At 35.8% G+C, this 17,512-nt stretch overlaps 1 protein-coding gene across 13 annotated transcripts in view; it reads right to left on the bottom strand.

Moving 5' to 3' along the window:
- Window positions 1-724: 724 nt before the first annotated feature.
- Window positions 725-17,512, bottom strand: part of LOC149575725 (delta-aminolevulinic acid dehydratase, chloroplastic-like) — an 81,773-nt gene continuing 64,985 nt past the window's right edge. For 12 of the 13 annotated variants that reach the window (XM_089815500.1, XM_089815503.1, XM_089815501.1 and 9 more), the window contains one exon: window positions 725-1,090. In XM_089815500.1, the coding sequence (XP_089671626.1) occupies window positions 923-1,090 (168 nt within the window). In that variant the 3' untranslated portion in view covers window positions 725-922. Of the gene's footprint in view, window positions 1,091-15,085; window positions 15,294-17,512 lie in introns of those variants that run through there. The other variant, XM_089815512.1, reaches the window with a different exon arrangement.

Raw genomic sequence — 17,512 nt, 5'->3', positions numbered from 1 at the left:
TTCACTTCTTGAGATGAAAGGAGGCATAAGAAACATATAAATACGAGTTGTTATGAGTACACAAGAAAATTTCACATGTCACTATCACCTAATGCGCTCCCCAAAAGAAAAATGGTTAGCAGAAAACCTGGTGACTCTTGCAGCATATCCAAATCATTATCCTCAGTATGTTGCCACATCAAACAAGAAATTAACTCATTATACAGTAGTTCAAGAACCAAATTTTCTTGTATTTTATATTTGTGGTATTGCATTCCTCTAATGACGAGTCACCATACATTGCTGGTCAAAGCACTTTACCATCATGATGCTAAAGCATTAATCAGTTAGATGAGAGAGGCATCCTTAGCCTAAAGAAAGACTTCTGAAGAAAGTATACAAGGTACACAATGACCACCATTAATAAATGAGGAATTCTACATAAAACCAGTTCAAGAGGGATGAAATTAGGCAGAATAAAATTATATAAGTAGAATTTTAAGTACAGTCAATGGGTTTATTTGCGTGCGGTTCCATTTCTATGTTGTAGAGCCTAATTATAACATGTTATGTATAGTTTCATAGGTTTGATTAGCTAGGAACATTTTCCCGGTTTTGAATGCCTCTCGTTAAAATTGTTATCTCCTCAACCTGCGATGTGCATTACAGACTTGATAGACATGTGATGCACTATATTTTCTTCCCCTTAATTGCATCTAGGAACTCCCTAAAGTTGTGAGATCAGTTCCAAAGGAATACTTTTCTTCAATGATTTATAAGTAGTTCAAGCAAAATCAACTTTCATGTGAAAAATTTAGAAAATAAATTATGCCAAAAACCACAGCATCTGAAAATTGGAAGTCAAATTACATTTCCTATTGAAATGGGCATTACACTTCCAACGATATTTTCTATAATGTATCAAAAAGTTAAGGCAAGTCATTCACTTCCTGTCTGCACACAAGTATCTTGCTGCCTGCAGAGCAAAATATGTGAGAATTACATCTGCACCGGCACGTTTAATACAAAGAAGTGATTCTAACATGGCCTTCTTCTCATCGAGCATTCCAAAACTAGCTGCAGCTTTAATCATTGAATATTCTCCCGAAACCTATATTGAAAATCAACATGCAGGAATTATTACTCCAAAACACAAATCGCTGCGGAAATAAATTGTTTCAACAAACAAAAAACACTAAAACATTGAGCTAGTTTAGTGATGAAGAGAATGCCCAGACTTGGCTCAATTCCCTCCCTTATGCACAATGGTCAACCAATAAAACTAGATGCAAGAAATGCCTTGTATTTTCATTCTCCCATTATTGCACTAGAATTTGTAGTACACCTTTTCCACCTGGGTGCATTTGCAATCAGCACGACCCAAAAAATATTTTGTTCCATTTTGTTTAAGTTTTGGTTTGTTTGGCATCTCTCTGTTCTTTGCCTGTGATAAGAAAGTTAAATTATACTTCCACTCTCTAATGGCCAGTCTGTGAAATCGAAGCTTTTAGAATCGAGTATAAACATTTGTGAGAATATTTATAGATATAGACTTTTATTAGGTTGTAATTGCAACTGCCCATGTACAGACGTATGCAGACTAAGCAAGCACAAGCACAAGAATAGCACATGAATAATTTGACAGAATGTCTCAACGCAGCTTGAGACCACAGACTACAAAGATTGCAGGATATACATGAAATGGAGTGTCGAGAAAATGAAATTGGTAGGCGTAAAACCAAATTTGGCAACCTTAGCCAGCTTCCTCGATTGTCAATGAAGAAATGTTGATAAAATGACAAGGTGAAGAAAACAAACAGCTTATAGTTAAAATATTGAAGGATAGATTGAAAGTTAGAACATAGACATATGGCAAATTGGAAAATGTGAAAGGTCAATGATAATGTAAATAATTTGAACAAATTAGCCAAAAGCTGCAGGCATGGCATAGTATGAACAGAGGAGGTAAAGCAACCATAGGAAGATGAAACTGATACAGCATAAAAGACTGAACTTTTACGAAATGTTAAAAAATAGGCATCAACCGAAAAACGGAAAAATAAAGTGGGCTGCACAGAATATGTAGGGGAAAAACCCCAGCACACATCAGGGGCAGATTTTGGAAGAAAGCAGAGAAAAAATTCAATTGTATAGAAACATTGAAAAGGGTGCTTTTATCATTTGTTCATAAGGAATGACAATTTCGTATGTTTGTGTTAATCGACATGTTACAGAATTGAGGGAAAAAAATCACATTTCTTGTTGCCAAGATATGAATTTGAAAATCGGAGCAACTCAATTGGTTTTTGTTTTGTTTTCTGCAGCAATGAATAATACCCACGTCATTGAATTGCTTTATATTTTAAGTCATGAAGTCAACTCTCAATTTTAGGCAATCCAAAGGAAAAAGTTTGTACATTGAAGTGTGTGTGGTTATAGGTGATCAAAGTTAAAATCGGTAAACATTTACTGTCTCAAAATGAACTTAGAACAAAAACCAGAACTTTGATGCAGTTGAGCAGTTTTTGCAAAATCACACAAAAGTTCCAAAGTTCAACAACAGGAGAAGCAGACTTCTCATGCAATTGTGTATTTTGTGCAAACAGACACAAAGGTTTTGAAAACTCTGGTATGCAACATCCTGGCAGGAAACAAGACCTTCCATGCAGGTGTGTAGTTTTTAACGAGTTACATCCAAATTCCAAGAGTCCGATGAGCTCCTAGAGTCTGATAATCCCCTCATTGGTGGGGAATCAGAGCTTTAAAGCGTGTTTAATGGTTATCCCAGTTACACCAAATGCAAAAAAATTCCAAAAACAATTTTGCTGAAACCATTTGCCACATCACTAATAATGTCATCATGAAGCCATTTCGCACCAACTTTGATTAAACCTTTGATTTAAACATTTTTCATTTTTGCAAGCCTAGTGGTGTAATTATCGAACTTTCAATGTCTCACAAACCAGAGAGAATTTTGATCTAAGAATTTGCCACATCAGATAAACCATAGAACATCCCAAACCATTTCTTGGAATTTCTGAAAAAAAAAATTGGCAAAATTTGCCAATTTGCATGACTACTTCTGGGTCTTGATTGAAATGATGAGCAACTTTCTTTCAGGTTGGCATCAGATATCCAAATTTGATGAATCAGCTTGTGTAAATCAATTGAATGTTGAGGCTCGAAACCATTACAACTAACTACACAGAAAGCACATGTTGCAAACAACTTGCAACAATGATCTTAAGTGATTCTTTTGATGGGATGTAATGTCCCATTCTAGAGTTGCCTTACGAAGTCCAGAATTTTTGCTCTATCCCTTTGCATGTTGTTTTCTTTGTCACTTTATTTTCCAGCTTTCCAACAGCATCTTGTAGTATGCTTAAGGTAGTCTTGTTGTTTGCTTTAGGTAGTCTGCTCGTGTGCTCCAGGTAGTATCCCTCAATGCTTCGAGTAGCCAGTGCTTCAAGTAGTTCTCCCTTAGTGCTTTGGTTAGTCTTTTCCAATGCTTCAGGTAGTCTTCCTCAATGCTTCGGGTAGTCTTTTTCAATGCTTTGGTAGTCTTCCTCAATGCTTTGGGTACTCCGTCTTTATGCTTCAAGTAGTCTTCCTCAATGCTTCAGGGAGTCCTTTTCAATGCTTCAGTAGTGTTCCTCAATGCTTCGGGTAGTCCTTTTCAATGCTTTGGTAGTCTTCCTCAATGCTTTAGGTAGCTAGTGCATTAGGTAGTTCTCCCTCAGTGCTTCGGGTAGTCTTTCTTTATGCCTTAGGTAGTCAGTACGGTTCAGATTAGAAAGACAATATGGCCGTGAGGCCTGAGAGTGATAAGGGGTGTCTGTACGACTGGTTGGAGATAGTCGTACGGTATGGAGCAAGATGGTGGTACAGTATGTAAATGGTTGTATGGTTTGTGTGCGACACAAGCAGTCGTACGGTATTGATTGAGGTGTCTGTACAGTTTGAAATGTAGCCATACAACGAAGTCAAGGAGTTGTGCGGATGGGTACGGCAATCACAGAGGGCCATCGGGGTGATGAGTTGAGCTGCACTTTGAGATGCCAAAACAAAGTTTATATTTGCTAGAAATGTCAATTAATACCAGTACAAATATTGAAATCCAAACACAGATATATAGCTATATGTATTTGCAAACAAAAATGGTGTTGGAATTGCCAAATCCGAGCAAGTAATACAAAGACAGAGTAAGGTGAGGGTTGAACCCACCGAAACCGAATTAGCCAAGTAGGGAAGATCTTTCACCTCCGAAATTTCACCTCCGAAATGGCGAGCAATACTTAACTCCAACAGAAATTCGCAGTACAAAGAAATAATCCAAATCGCATGCCAACTACTACCTTCATGCCGTGCTTAAATACCCTTTGGAGGAACTCCCAAGGGTTTACAAAGATAGCCGACGGCAACACCTACTAAAACAATTAAAATAAAAATGGGTTCCAGATATACAAAATCAATCAGAACCACAAATACAAATATTATTAACTTGGGCCCCATATTAATTAATTAAAGTAACTGATTAGAGGTCCTTTTATTTTATTATTAAAATTCTGGGACCAATTAATTAATTAATTTTATTTAATTATTACATTAAAATTCGGGAACATGACATGGGGCAAACAATGTAGATATTTGCTTATTAATAATGACCCAAAGACTGCCAATGAGTTAGCCTACTGTTTGATGGATTCCCAACCTAATTATCTACAGCTTGTAGTGTCTTTTGTGTTGAAAGTGGACCTCAAAGGAGAATCTTGAGTAGAAACATCAACCTTTAAAGGATGACTAGGAGAGGAGTGAGGTGAATCCTCATTATTGCTCTCAATATTTGAAGTGGAGAAGAAGGCACATCAAAAAAAAATTGCAAAGGCAGATTTGAATCTTCGGAAGATCTTTCATTGATTCCAAGTAAATCCAATGTCAAAAGATGTGAAGAAGTGGCATGAGTGGAGCTCAAAGAGCTCTTCAGAATAGTCGTCTTATGTGCAACTTGTGTGTAGCATGGTAGAGTTCCTGATAACCCTTTACGCCATCTAGATATCTGACAAATAGGCAAGGCCTGCTCCACAAATACCAAAAAATCTTAAGTGATTAATAGATGGTTTCTTCCATATTTGTAATAGATGTTTGAAAAAACAGATATATCACTTTGGAGTCTTCTTCTATGCATACAAGTCTGATGGATGAGTACCCTAGTTAAGGCATGTGGGAGAGGGTTTGTCAATGTGAGGCGCATCTTTCAGGATGTCCTTTGTGTGCCCCCTTGTTAACCAATTTCCTATTAGTCTATCAAATCCCTCACTTAGGTTAAGGAAAGCATGTTGAGTTCATCTCTGACTCAGTTGTTATCAATGAGATGCACGGTAGTTTGATAGTTGCAACCGAGAGAGTAGATCATCAGTCTTAGCTTTATCTCCGTTCTCACTTTGTTCTTGGTCCTTCTTTGATTGGTTTGCTCACTGCTTCTGATTACATACGTTATAGCAGAAGTGGATTGGCCATCTTAATTGCAGTACTTGTAGAAGCTCAGTTAGTAAAGCATGTTTATAGGGTTGCTTTAAATTCGATCTATAATTATGTTTTCCAAGGTTGCATTCTTGTTAAGCATTTTCAAGGGAAGCATGACAAAGGGAAGATATGGAGAGCTTTATAGATATTGGAGTTGGTGATTTGGATTGTCCATTTCACACCCTACCTTTGGTAGCTACAGATATATCTTGACATTCATTGGTAACTTTTCCGTATATACTTGGTTGTATTTCCTCAGACAAAAGTTTGAAGTCTTCAAGCTTTTTTAGGAATTCAAAACTTTTGTAAAATAGCAGTCACAGAAAGTTGTCAAAGTTTTGCGCACCAATACATTGTGTTGAGTAGATTTTCACTTTACAGGGGATTGTTTTGCAGCATTCAGCTCCATAAAATACTCAGCAGGATGATGTTGCAGAAAAAAAAAATAGGTCCTTGGAGGAAATGGCAAATTCCACTCTTTTTAAAGCTTGAAGTAGTAGGAAACCATCTATTAATCACTTAACATTTTTGGTTCTCCCTTATGATTAATAGAAGATCTCCATAGACGTTGAATCTCAAAATGAAGCCATGTAGATATTTGTGAGGCAACTGCTACAAGGGCCGCACCATTTTCATTCCCCTTTCTGTAACAGTACTTTGCCTTGTTAGACCCCTCATGTCAATTCTACTTAACTCAAGAATACTTATACTATTCTTCTCCAATATGTATGCCAAATGATAAATCTATTTCTTCAAGTATCTATGGTCATCGTGATTAATTCTTCTACAGTAGGCATATTGGACCTCTTTCTTAGGCTAGTCTACTTTTGAAGAAAAGCTCCATTGGCTAATTTTGAGGCAGACAGTTTCTAATTATTTTTCTTTCCTTTATATTTGTCCATGCCTCAGTTGACAAGCAAGGCATATGACTTGGAGTATTTGTGAGTGTTCAACTAGGTGAGCTTATCCTATTCCCCGATAAGAGAAATGGCAAAGGGAAAGCACGGTGAACCAAGTACCAAGAGCACTCTTGATGGCATAAAAGGCAGAATCAAAACCTGAACAGTCAAACAATAATTCGGATCAATGACGTCAAGTACATTCAAGCACAACTTTAAAGATTTCAGTTTTGTAAGGAAGTCTTGAATGGTATCAAAATTGTCTAAGCTCAAACTAACGAGCTTGTTTTCCAAATGATGGCCTCTTATAGAATCTTGAGTTTCAAACAAACTTTTCAATTCAGTCTAGATTTCCTTTGGTGAATTTAGTGATTAAATATGAAAGAAGAGATTAGGAGATACATACAAATACAATATTCCACAGGCAAAGTAGGTTCAAGTTATAAACCTATTGGTATTTACTATTTTGTGTAAACTAACCTTTCTTATGTAGATTCCCATTTTTTATTTCACTGAAAATAATTGTGTGATGTGAACAAAGGTACTCAATTTTGATCTATGATATAGGAAAACTGGAAATTCAAAAATAAAGTGCACAAAAAAAAAGATAGCAAAAGTACACCCCCAGTTACTAATTATTGAAATGACCCCCTCAACAAGTACTTGAAAGGGAACCCACATCAAGTACCATGTGTGGCACTTTATTACTATTGAGATTTACATTGCAATCACCCCTCAACAAGTACTTGAAAGGGCCCCCGAATCAAGAACAATGTGTGGCACTGTTACATTCCATATTTTATTTTAATTAAAACATTCTGAATATAATTTATAGCCATTGGGATTTCGTATGAATTGGAAATGGTTGGTTAAATTGGTCTACTCATTATGATTTCATGTGAATTGGAAATGGTTGGTTAAGTTGATTATTTGTTATGATTAAATTATTTGCATAGGAATTTATTGGAAATGTACTTTCACTACATTACTTTCTTTGTAGGTGTGCGGTGAAGGGGGGGAAGCATTAACAGAGAGGGATTAGGGCTCGAACACCAACTTGTCGTCGAGTTTGTTAGCTATTCGTCAAAACAACCTTGGCCAAGGAAAAGCAGACTAGGGCATAGTAAATAATACCAAGTTTCCACTCTGAGCTAACTAGGTCATCTAATTTAAAAAGATCTTAAAATATTTATATAAATAATAAATGAAATAAAATTACCTTTCAATTGGAATTTGGATGTTCAACATTATCTGATGTAGGATGTATATTATATAAGTAAATGCCCATAGTCTTTTTATATATGTGTACATATTAAATATACATATATACTTATATTTTAAATGTGTATATATATGCACGGAGAGAGAGAGAGAGAGAGAAATATATGTACAAGTATACATGAACAATATGAGTATTGCTTATATAATAGTATGGGTAAAGATTCAATATCCATATCAAATTTAATTTTTAATTCGTGAAAATTCCATCGGCCTCTTATAATTCTTTTTATTACTTTGGCCTTTTATATTTCTTCCAACATTGTCATTCCATCGACCAAGATTGTAACATATAGACGCATGTCTCTACCACCTTGTTCTTTCATGCAAATTGTAACTCCATATTGCTCATTCTTTTTCCATGATTATCAATCATTCTACTATATAATTATCAGACGCAGACGATCCTTGGTTAGGCAACTCGCTCATTATAATAATTGTGTCTACAATTGTATAATTCATTCAAATCTTCCTACCATACTCGACTAGAAACATAAGAACTGTGACACCAAAAAAAAAAATTCATTAAAGTTCATTGATCACTGACTAAGTCGAGCTAGAAGAACAAGTAAACTACAACTCAAAAGCTCCATACTCAAGTTGTATTTTCCTCTAGGTTTTTTATTTCATTGTCATTAGATTATAATTCATAGCATGCACATAGGCAGTCCAGTTGGACCATTGTCTACAAATGAAAAGTTTGTATGAGCTATAACGGAATCATCTTACCAATTTTCATAAGTTGCAAATTGCCTTTGCTATATAATTTAATTTTGGAACTTAATTAAATGTGTCAAGAAGAAATAGTGGAGCATGTCATTATACTTCCAAAATACAATGGCATTAAAAATGTCCCTGAGATTTATAGAAGAGTGTACATGGCTAAAAGATTCTTCCTTCTTTCTTTTCTGGTTTTTAGTTTGAGTGTAGAAAGAAATTTACTTTACATGATTGAATATTTCAAAATGCAAGCTGGAAAATCACACTGGAGATCATCAAGGATAGCCAAGAATGGCTGAGATGAGTGTTGTAGTCCATATGAATTGAAAAGATGGATAAACTTGCAAAATCAAAAAGATGAATTAGAACTCTAAAAAACAACATAATCAGAATCTAGTCTACTCATAGTGGAACTAGATATTAAATTAGTCTGTCAAGTCGAGCAGTAGGTGATCGGGCACATAGTGTCTTTGGAAATCCCTGGCCACCATACGATTAGTAGCGAATGATGCTTCTATGATCACCAGAGATCAAGGATAACTCATAGTTGGATGGATAGACTGTTGGGAGCTACCCGCAGTCTAGTTGGTTGTGTAGTTGACAACTCTAACACTAAGTTGCTCAGGTGGTAAGACAAAATGGTGTACACATGACTTACACATGCAGGGTAAGGTCATTCTTAGTAGTGAATGAGTGGGGATTATACTAGGTCCGTGGTTGGAAGGTTAAGCCTCTGTCAATGCTTTCCCTCTACTCCAAATGCCTAGACTTGCACTGTACAGACCAGTTTCTACTTCTCTTGATGTGGTGTGATCTAAACCTTCTTAATAATCCGTTATTTCTTTCAGTTACATCTTTATCTCAGTTTCAACATTATATATTATGCAATTATATTCTTGTTCATATAAAATGGTAGTTAAGATTTTGCAGTTAGATATTATTTTACCTATCATCTGCAGTATAGTTAGTTAATCTATTTTGATCGTTCTTTCTAGTTCGTCAAGAAGGTAGTTAAATTTTTTCAATTGATAGTCAAGATCTTTTCATGAGAAAACAATTACAATTTAGTAGTTAATTAGTTATCTTCCATTAATTCCTTATCATGTGAATGGGTAGCTAGCTTTACCTCTATTCAATAAAAGAAAGAGTATCTTAAGGTTTTAGGTCCTTAGAAATTTAGTTGTTACAGGCACTTTATTATTATTGAGATTTACATTCCAATGAACCCCTCAATGAGTGCTTGAAAGGGCCCCCGCATCAAGTACCATGTGTGGCACTTTGTTATTATTGAGATTTGCATTGCAATTATCAAATTCTCAAACTCTTAAAAGTGCCTGAAAAAATGGCAAAAATACTGAAACTATAGTTCTAGAACAATATGATATCAGTTTGAGAGCATCAATGTGAAGAATGCAAAAATAATACACTAGGTAAAAAATTGGACCCAAAATGCTGTCTATTATGGCCTTGAAAAGTCTCAATACAAAAACCATAAGAAAAATTTGGAAGAATATTTAATTTTGAAAAAAAAAAAGCATCACATCATAAAATAACACCACCATGCAAAGCATAATATTATGCCCACGTCCAAAAAAAAAGAACATTGAAAAAGGTCTTTGCATGGCTAAAAACAAGCCTATTGAAGGTGGACTACTAGAATCAAAACTACATTGAATAGGGGTACAAATTGAGAGTAAGAAATGCTGATATCATGATACATTATTGGCCAAAAAACAGAAGATTTTCTGATATATTCCTTGATTCCATCATGATTCCAAAACTTGCATCAAATTACCACAAAGACCCTTAGAAGCATCAAAATTGCTAAATTCAAACTAAAACTATGGTTTGAATGGAAAAACTCCTACTTACTATTGGCTGGTTTTCTAGGTGAATATTCCAAGGGATGAGCTATGGCCCCAGGTGATAGTGCATAGGCTAAGCACTCTAGTGGTCATGGTGGTATAATAGAGGTGTCGTTTGTGCAAGAGGATCCACCTATGGGCAATGGCACAATGGTGGCCCCTTGGTGGCTATCCACTAGTTTTGGCACTAGTCGTCACTTGGGGACAATGTAATGTCCCAGATATAATTAATTAATTTAATAAAAGATTAGTTGTAGTCTGACCCCAAAACTTCTTAAAAAGTTAATATCTTTCAGACCCCTTTTCTATTTATTAGTTAGTAATGTTCTGGTCGTGTCAACACATTTGTAATCTTTCAAGAAGTTTTCCAGAGCTCATACATATGGCCAAGTTAGTTACTGTTGTAGGTAATGATTCGTAAATTTCATTTATATTTGTGACCTATAGTTGGAAGTTCAACATTGTCTACCTTTTAAGAAGTGCAAGATCCTCCCTACCCTAGCACTTCGCAATTTTGATAGGAATCATCGCTCACCCTATTTTGCCTACTTACTATAACCCTGGATCTACTATGTTTATCAATTCTATGTTATTTCTAAGGGTTCATCATTGTGTCTATGCAAATCCCTTCATTACAAATTGAGCAATTTATTAAGTATTGTGTTCTTAAATAACTGTGGATCTGGCATACATCGATAACAATCAGCATTCGAAAACAATTCCATTTCCATATGGAAGTGTGGAGAAATATGGCCAAAATCACCCAAGTTTTCCTTCAGAGATTACAGACAAAATCACCTTCAGGACAAAAATCACTTTTGGGGCATTAAAACAATACTAGAGCCAATGACTCCGACAGCCTGTTGAGTTGTGGAAGCGAAATGAGCTTAGCGTATATGCTACAAGAAGGCACCATTCGGCAAACAAAATCCACATAATGGAGGAAGTGGATGAACCTAACACTGCCATCACTACATTATTTAGGCAACTCAACAAAGCTATAATCAAAGGGAGAAAACAACAAGAGGCCATGGAGGAGACATTACGAAAATTTGTGGAAGGAAAAACAAATGGGAATCATCTTGGACAAGGTGACAATTCTGCCAAGGGAAGGTCAAACATTCAACACTCACACATTCAACACCTTTTCAAAGGCGCAAGATCCTCCCTACTCTGGCACTTTGCAGTTTCGGTGGGAAGCTCACCCTATTCTACCTACTTACTGTAACCATGGATCTACTCTATATATCAATTCCATGTTATTTCTAAGGGTTTATTGCTATTATGTGGAAATCCCTTCATTACAAACTAAGCAATTTATTACATATTGTGTTTTAAGTATGGAACAGGCATACATAGATAATAATCATCATCCAAAGACAATCGATTTCCATGTGGAAGTGTGTGGAGACATATGGCCAAAATCTCCCAAGTCTGCCTTCAAATATTACAAGGAAGTTATACAAACAAAATCACCATCAGGAAGAAAATCATCTTTGGGACGAAAATCACCTTTGGGAAATTACGGTGGTTTCAAAGCCAATGATTTTTCCATCATCTGGGTTGTCGATGTAGAATGAGCTTAAGTTTATGCTAGAAGAAGGTATCCTTCAGTGAATAGAACCCACAGAATGGAGGAACCGCACAAACCTAATGTTGTCATCACCAAATTATTAAGACAACTCAGCAAAGCTATAATCAAAGGGGAACAATGACAAGAGGCCATGGAGGAGACATTACGGAAATTAGTGGAAGAAAAATGAAATGGGGATCAGCTTGGACCAAGTGATAATTCTGTCACAGGAAGGTCAATCATTCAACACTCACACCCTCAGCGCTCATACATTCAACGCCCTTTTGTTGGTGCAAGATCCTCCCTACTCTGGCACTTCGCAATTTTGGTGGGAATCATTGCTCACCCTATTTTGCCTACTTACTATAACCGCATATCTACTTTGTGAATCAATTCCTTGTTATATCTAAGGGTTCGTTGCTATGTCTATGCAAATTCCCTTCATTGCAAACTAAGCAATTTATTAAGTATTGTATTCTTAAGTAATTTTGGATCTGGCATACATCGATAATAATCGGCATTGGAAGACAATTCCATTTCCATGTGGAAGTGTGTGCAGACGTACGGCCAAAATCATCCAAATTTGCCTTGAGACATTACAAGGAAGTTATATAGACAAAATCACCTTTGGGACAAAAATCAACTTTAGGACGAAAATCAACTTCGAGACATTGCAGTGGTACTAGAGCCCGTGATTTTGATAGTCTATTGGGTTGTGCATGTGAAACGAGCTTACAATATATACCAAAAGGTGTTATTCAGCAAACAAAATCCATAGAATGGAGGAACTTCACAAGACTTTGTTGTCACCACATTGTTAAGGCAACTCAATAAAGCTATAATCAGAGGAGAACAATGACAAGAGGCCATGGAGGAGACATCACAAAAATTGGTGGAAGGAAAAACTAATTAGGATCACCTCGGACAAGGTGACAATTCCATCACAGGAAGGTCAAACATTCAAACGCTCACACCCTTGACCTTTGATGCCAACGTTTCCCAAACAAATCAAAGCACCTCACAGAGAACAAGAGCCCACTTTCCAAGAAATGCAAGAGCAACTAAGGCAAGACTGGAGGAATGTGAAGCTTGAAGGAGATAAAGATATGTAGATTTTTGAGTGAGATACTTGTGTGGAAATAGTAATGGCTACTACAATGATGACATCAAAAGGAAGATAGGCTTATCATTCTTTGATGGATTTGGGATGACATTAGCATGACCTTGAGTACAAAAAGTTGATACCTACTGTAAGGTCTCAAAACTGCAACTTGGTGAATTTAATCTCGAACATTTATAACCCCAAAATTACAATCTTGGCCAACAAACTGGATCAACCTTTATAAGGTCAAATACTCTACTCTTGGTTTTTGCATACCAAGGTGGATGTACCTTTGCATTTTTTTTGTTCTCTAGGCAGATTTAATTGATTTATAAAGCAATCCTACAATTAAAAAACACACTTCAAGATTACTACAAAACCCCAAATACTATTTTGTGAAAAAGATGAATTGTATTATGGACAACTACCTTTTCCATTGGGCTACAGAGTCCATTTTGCATCAAGTATCCATGTAATTTTACAAGACAGATCCAGGATTTTCATGAACCATCAACCACCCAATTCTACCTGTCCAACTGAATTTAATCCTCACAAAAGAACCAATTAGATGGAAAACAACAGGACAACACTTTGCAATTGCCTCCTACTCGATCAAATTAACAATACATGGATTCAATCAATTACAGGTTTTAAAGGTGATAATCAAATGTACAATTCAATTACCGCAAAAGACTAAACTTGAAGAAAATGACAACACACTACACCCAAAATCTGAAAAAGTTTGCATATTGTATTATACTTTTTTACATTACATTCTCCATATGTTCGTATATCATTGCATATATATCCTTTGTAGTCCTAGTACACTCTAAAAGAGCAAAAAATAGTTTTGGTTTCCTCAAAGAGGAAGCAACAAGCTTCCAACCATTTCACACTTTGAGTTTTCAATAATTACATCAAAATTTCAAAATCCTACAACCGTTGATTCTTGCAAAGTGACGCTTAGATTTTCAAAACATCCAAAAATCATCATGATCCCAATTCTCCGCAACATCTTCAATCTACTCTTTGAAGTCATCTAGGTCTATCCCAAGATCTCCGAAGAAGGCTCAGAGCTTTATTTTATCTTATTACTTCTTGAGCATAGCCATGTCCTCTTTGAAATTAACAAAAATGTTTTGGGAGGTTGCCATGAGACTTGCTAGGATATCATTTCGTTCTCCCTCTTCATTTTCATCTAAATTTGGCTACAGAACAAAAAACAAGTCTTCATTCGAAGAGCCTTCAACCACCAATAGTCCCATGGCTATCTATTTTGTGGAAGATTGAAGAACCGCTGCAAATGTAATAGCACTGCCTATCAGGTATGTGTTTTTCAAGGGCAGCGATCTCTCTCTTAATTATATTGTGGACGAGACATGTCTATTCATTATTATTTAATTAATCTAAAAATTGATTATTTATATATATATATATATATATATATATATATATATGTATGTATGTATGTATGTATGTATATCTTCAGTTTAGTCTCATGGGTTTATCCAATTAAAGCTACCGAACATCAACACTCCCTTTAGCCAGGGAGGATAAACACAAGATATTACCTCAATGTAAAATCAAGAATGGCAAGTTTTAAGAATATCTTTAATTAGAAGATATCCACCATTTAGATATCATCTCATGATACCAAAAGTAATGGCCTCCTGAATGTCAACTCACATGACATTCACCAAGTACTCTAACAAATGGTATTAAGAGTAATGGCCTCCTAAATGTCAAGTCACATGACATTCACCAAGTACTCTGAGAAATGGTATTAAGAGTAATGGCCTCCTGAATGTCAAGTCGTACCCTTTGAGTAATGGCCTTGGAAATGTCGAGTTTCAAGCTATTCACCAAATACTCTTGAGTAATGGCCTTTTGGACATCAAGTAGCGTGATATTCACTGAGTACTCTTGAGTATTGGCCTCCTGATCATCAAGTTGTATAACATTCACTGGGTACTCAAAAATTTTCTTAGGGTATGTGCATGCATATCCTCAATGATGCTTACCATAAGAACATTCATGGTTTGTTTAAGGACAAAATCCACTATGCAAGTTATAATCTATCATGATCTGCTTCGACATCATAAGATGTTTATTGTAATAGAAGGTTAAGTTATTGAAAGATCATCACCTTACAATAACTTTTACAAGTGTTAATCATTTGGAGGTTGTCACTTCCTCATGATCTACACAGGGGGTAGGCAGGCCCATCAAAATCATGTAGTCACACACATGGATTTTCATACTCCCTTTGAATATCAATCTTCTCAGCTCCTCATCCAAAGTTGCCTTTGAAGAAGCATCAATTCCCTCTGAATCTGATATCAAACTCCCTTTTCCTGCAAGAACATAATCGGAGGAAAAGATTAAGGTAAATAGCTCGTATAGTATGTATTGAAATAATAAAAGAGAGACTGATATAATACTCAAGAATAATAAGTAATTCTGCAAAATAATATAAGATCATTCCAATGGAATATAGATTATAAAATATACTTTGAACATATTCATCTATTCAATCTTATGTATGTATACTTTAATCAATATTTTCAACATATTATTTGATTTCCTTATTAATGCCACATAATAATCTAAGGTGATCAATTTCCCAATCCATATACACTTGTATTCATAAGAAATAAACAATTAATACTTACCTCCAACCTTGGTAACATTATTGACTTATTTTGTGGATTCTATAATGTTTTATTGACCGACATCACTATTCCCTTGTGGTTGGTCCCTTTATACCCACAGTGTGTGAATAATCGTCAAGGGGGGATGTTTATTTGTTCCCTTTAATCTCTTTATATAAGCACAATGTGCTTATAATTACATTCATTTGGTCTTTGTTCCATTTCCCTTCTGCGAATGGTGATTGGGCAACCAGACTTATGGGTTTAACATTTATCCTCCCTCCTTTATGGGATGACCCATATTTTTGTCCTTCCAAATCCTTATCATGCAAATTCAATGAATTCATACCAATTCCATTATAATCACCTAGGTTAGTCAATCGGTCCATCTCACCTTGCTTCTTTACATTTAGTTGGTTGATGACCCTATACACAATCACCAATCGCATGCTGTCTTGAATGCCCATGTATATATTATTTTGTTCTCTGATGTAATTTCTTCCAGACCTGTACAGTCCAGAGTGGCAGTACAATCAGGTCAATCATATAACATTTTGCCCTTGCTGTTTGTTTGTATTATGTTCCTTTTTTAAATACTTCCTTGATTATAATCATCAATTTCTCAAGTATCCATATCATAATACTTACTTCTGTGAGAATGCTTTCCTTAGTGCACAAAGGTATTTTGAACGGAGTTCCCAATATCGAAATATACCTGCCCTTTTATTATTTACCGTGCCTTCTTATTCGCTTTTTCTTCCTTTGTCGCTGCTCCGGATATATTTCCTATAATGCATCTCTATAAGTTTCTGATTTCAGACTTCAGACATATCCTCGATTTTATGATAGTGGAACAACTCTCAAAAAAGTAATACAATACAGGTAAATAGCAGAGATGTCCTGGTTTTGTATGGTGGCCTGATAAATAAGAGTCTGTATGCTATAATGAATGTACTGGACCGTTCGTATGTTAGCAGTTTGAATGTCTTGGAGGCTTTCATTTATAATAAATTATCTTTGCCAAATATATGTCGTTACTTCTCTAATGCTTCAACATTCTCATAATCTTCCATTGATTAGTTGATATCCCTCTGGCCACTGGTTGATAGATTAATCGCTGTATGTATTCTTTTGTCTGAGTTGGTGATAGTCTTCTTGTCTGGTGTCTGATATCCCTCTGGTCACTGGTTGACAGATCAATCGTTGTATGTATTCTTTTGTCTGAGTTGGTGATAGTCTTCTTGTCTGGCGTCTGATATCCCTCTGGTCACTGGTTGACAGATTAATCGTTGTATGTATTCTTTTGTTTGAGTTGGTGATAGTCTTCTTTGTCTAGTGTCTGATACCCCTCAGGGCCTTAGCACCAAATCTAAGACAATACCATGAACTCTGAATTGACTGAAGTCGACATTCAGAAGTTGATACTTCTCTGCAAATAAGGATAATTATTTTATTACGTCGGGTTGCATGACCTATGTTCCTTACTAATTGATTCTTACATTTGCAGCCTACCTCTGGTACCATGTTGAAGATTGAAGGACCACTGCAGATACAATTGATTACTTAACTACACACACACACACACGCATATATATATATATATATATATCAGTTTAGTCTCATGGGTTTATCTAACTGAAGCTACCAAACACCAACACATTTGAAGGAAAGAACCAATGCATCTGCCAATTTAAAGAATGTTTCATTACCAAGCCCATTCCAATATAAATGCGGAAAGATGTTTTACACGAAGCACTTACCCTCGAGAATGAAATCCACAGCTAACCACCTTTGACATGTTGTCCATCTGTCATTCCATTCCACTTGTCGTCAACGGTATGCAATTAATAACTTTCTTTTCAACAAGGATTACAATCTTTTGTCAAGCCCAAGTATTGATTTATTGTCTTGTTGATTGAATT

Source organism: Cupressus sempervirens, chromosome 2 (assembly GCF_028749045.1).
Source record: "Cupressus sempervirens isolate cs-2001-9-10 chromosome 2, ASM2874904v1, whole genome shotgun sequence".
Lineage (NCBI taxonomy): Eukaryota > Viridiplantae > Streptophyta > Pinopsida > Cupressales > Cupressaceae > Cupressus > Cupressus sempervirens.
The sequence above is the reverse complement of the archived record's forward strand: the minus strand, read 5'-3'. Positions and strand labels throughout refer to the sequence as shown.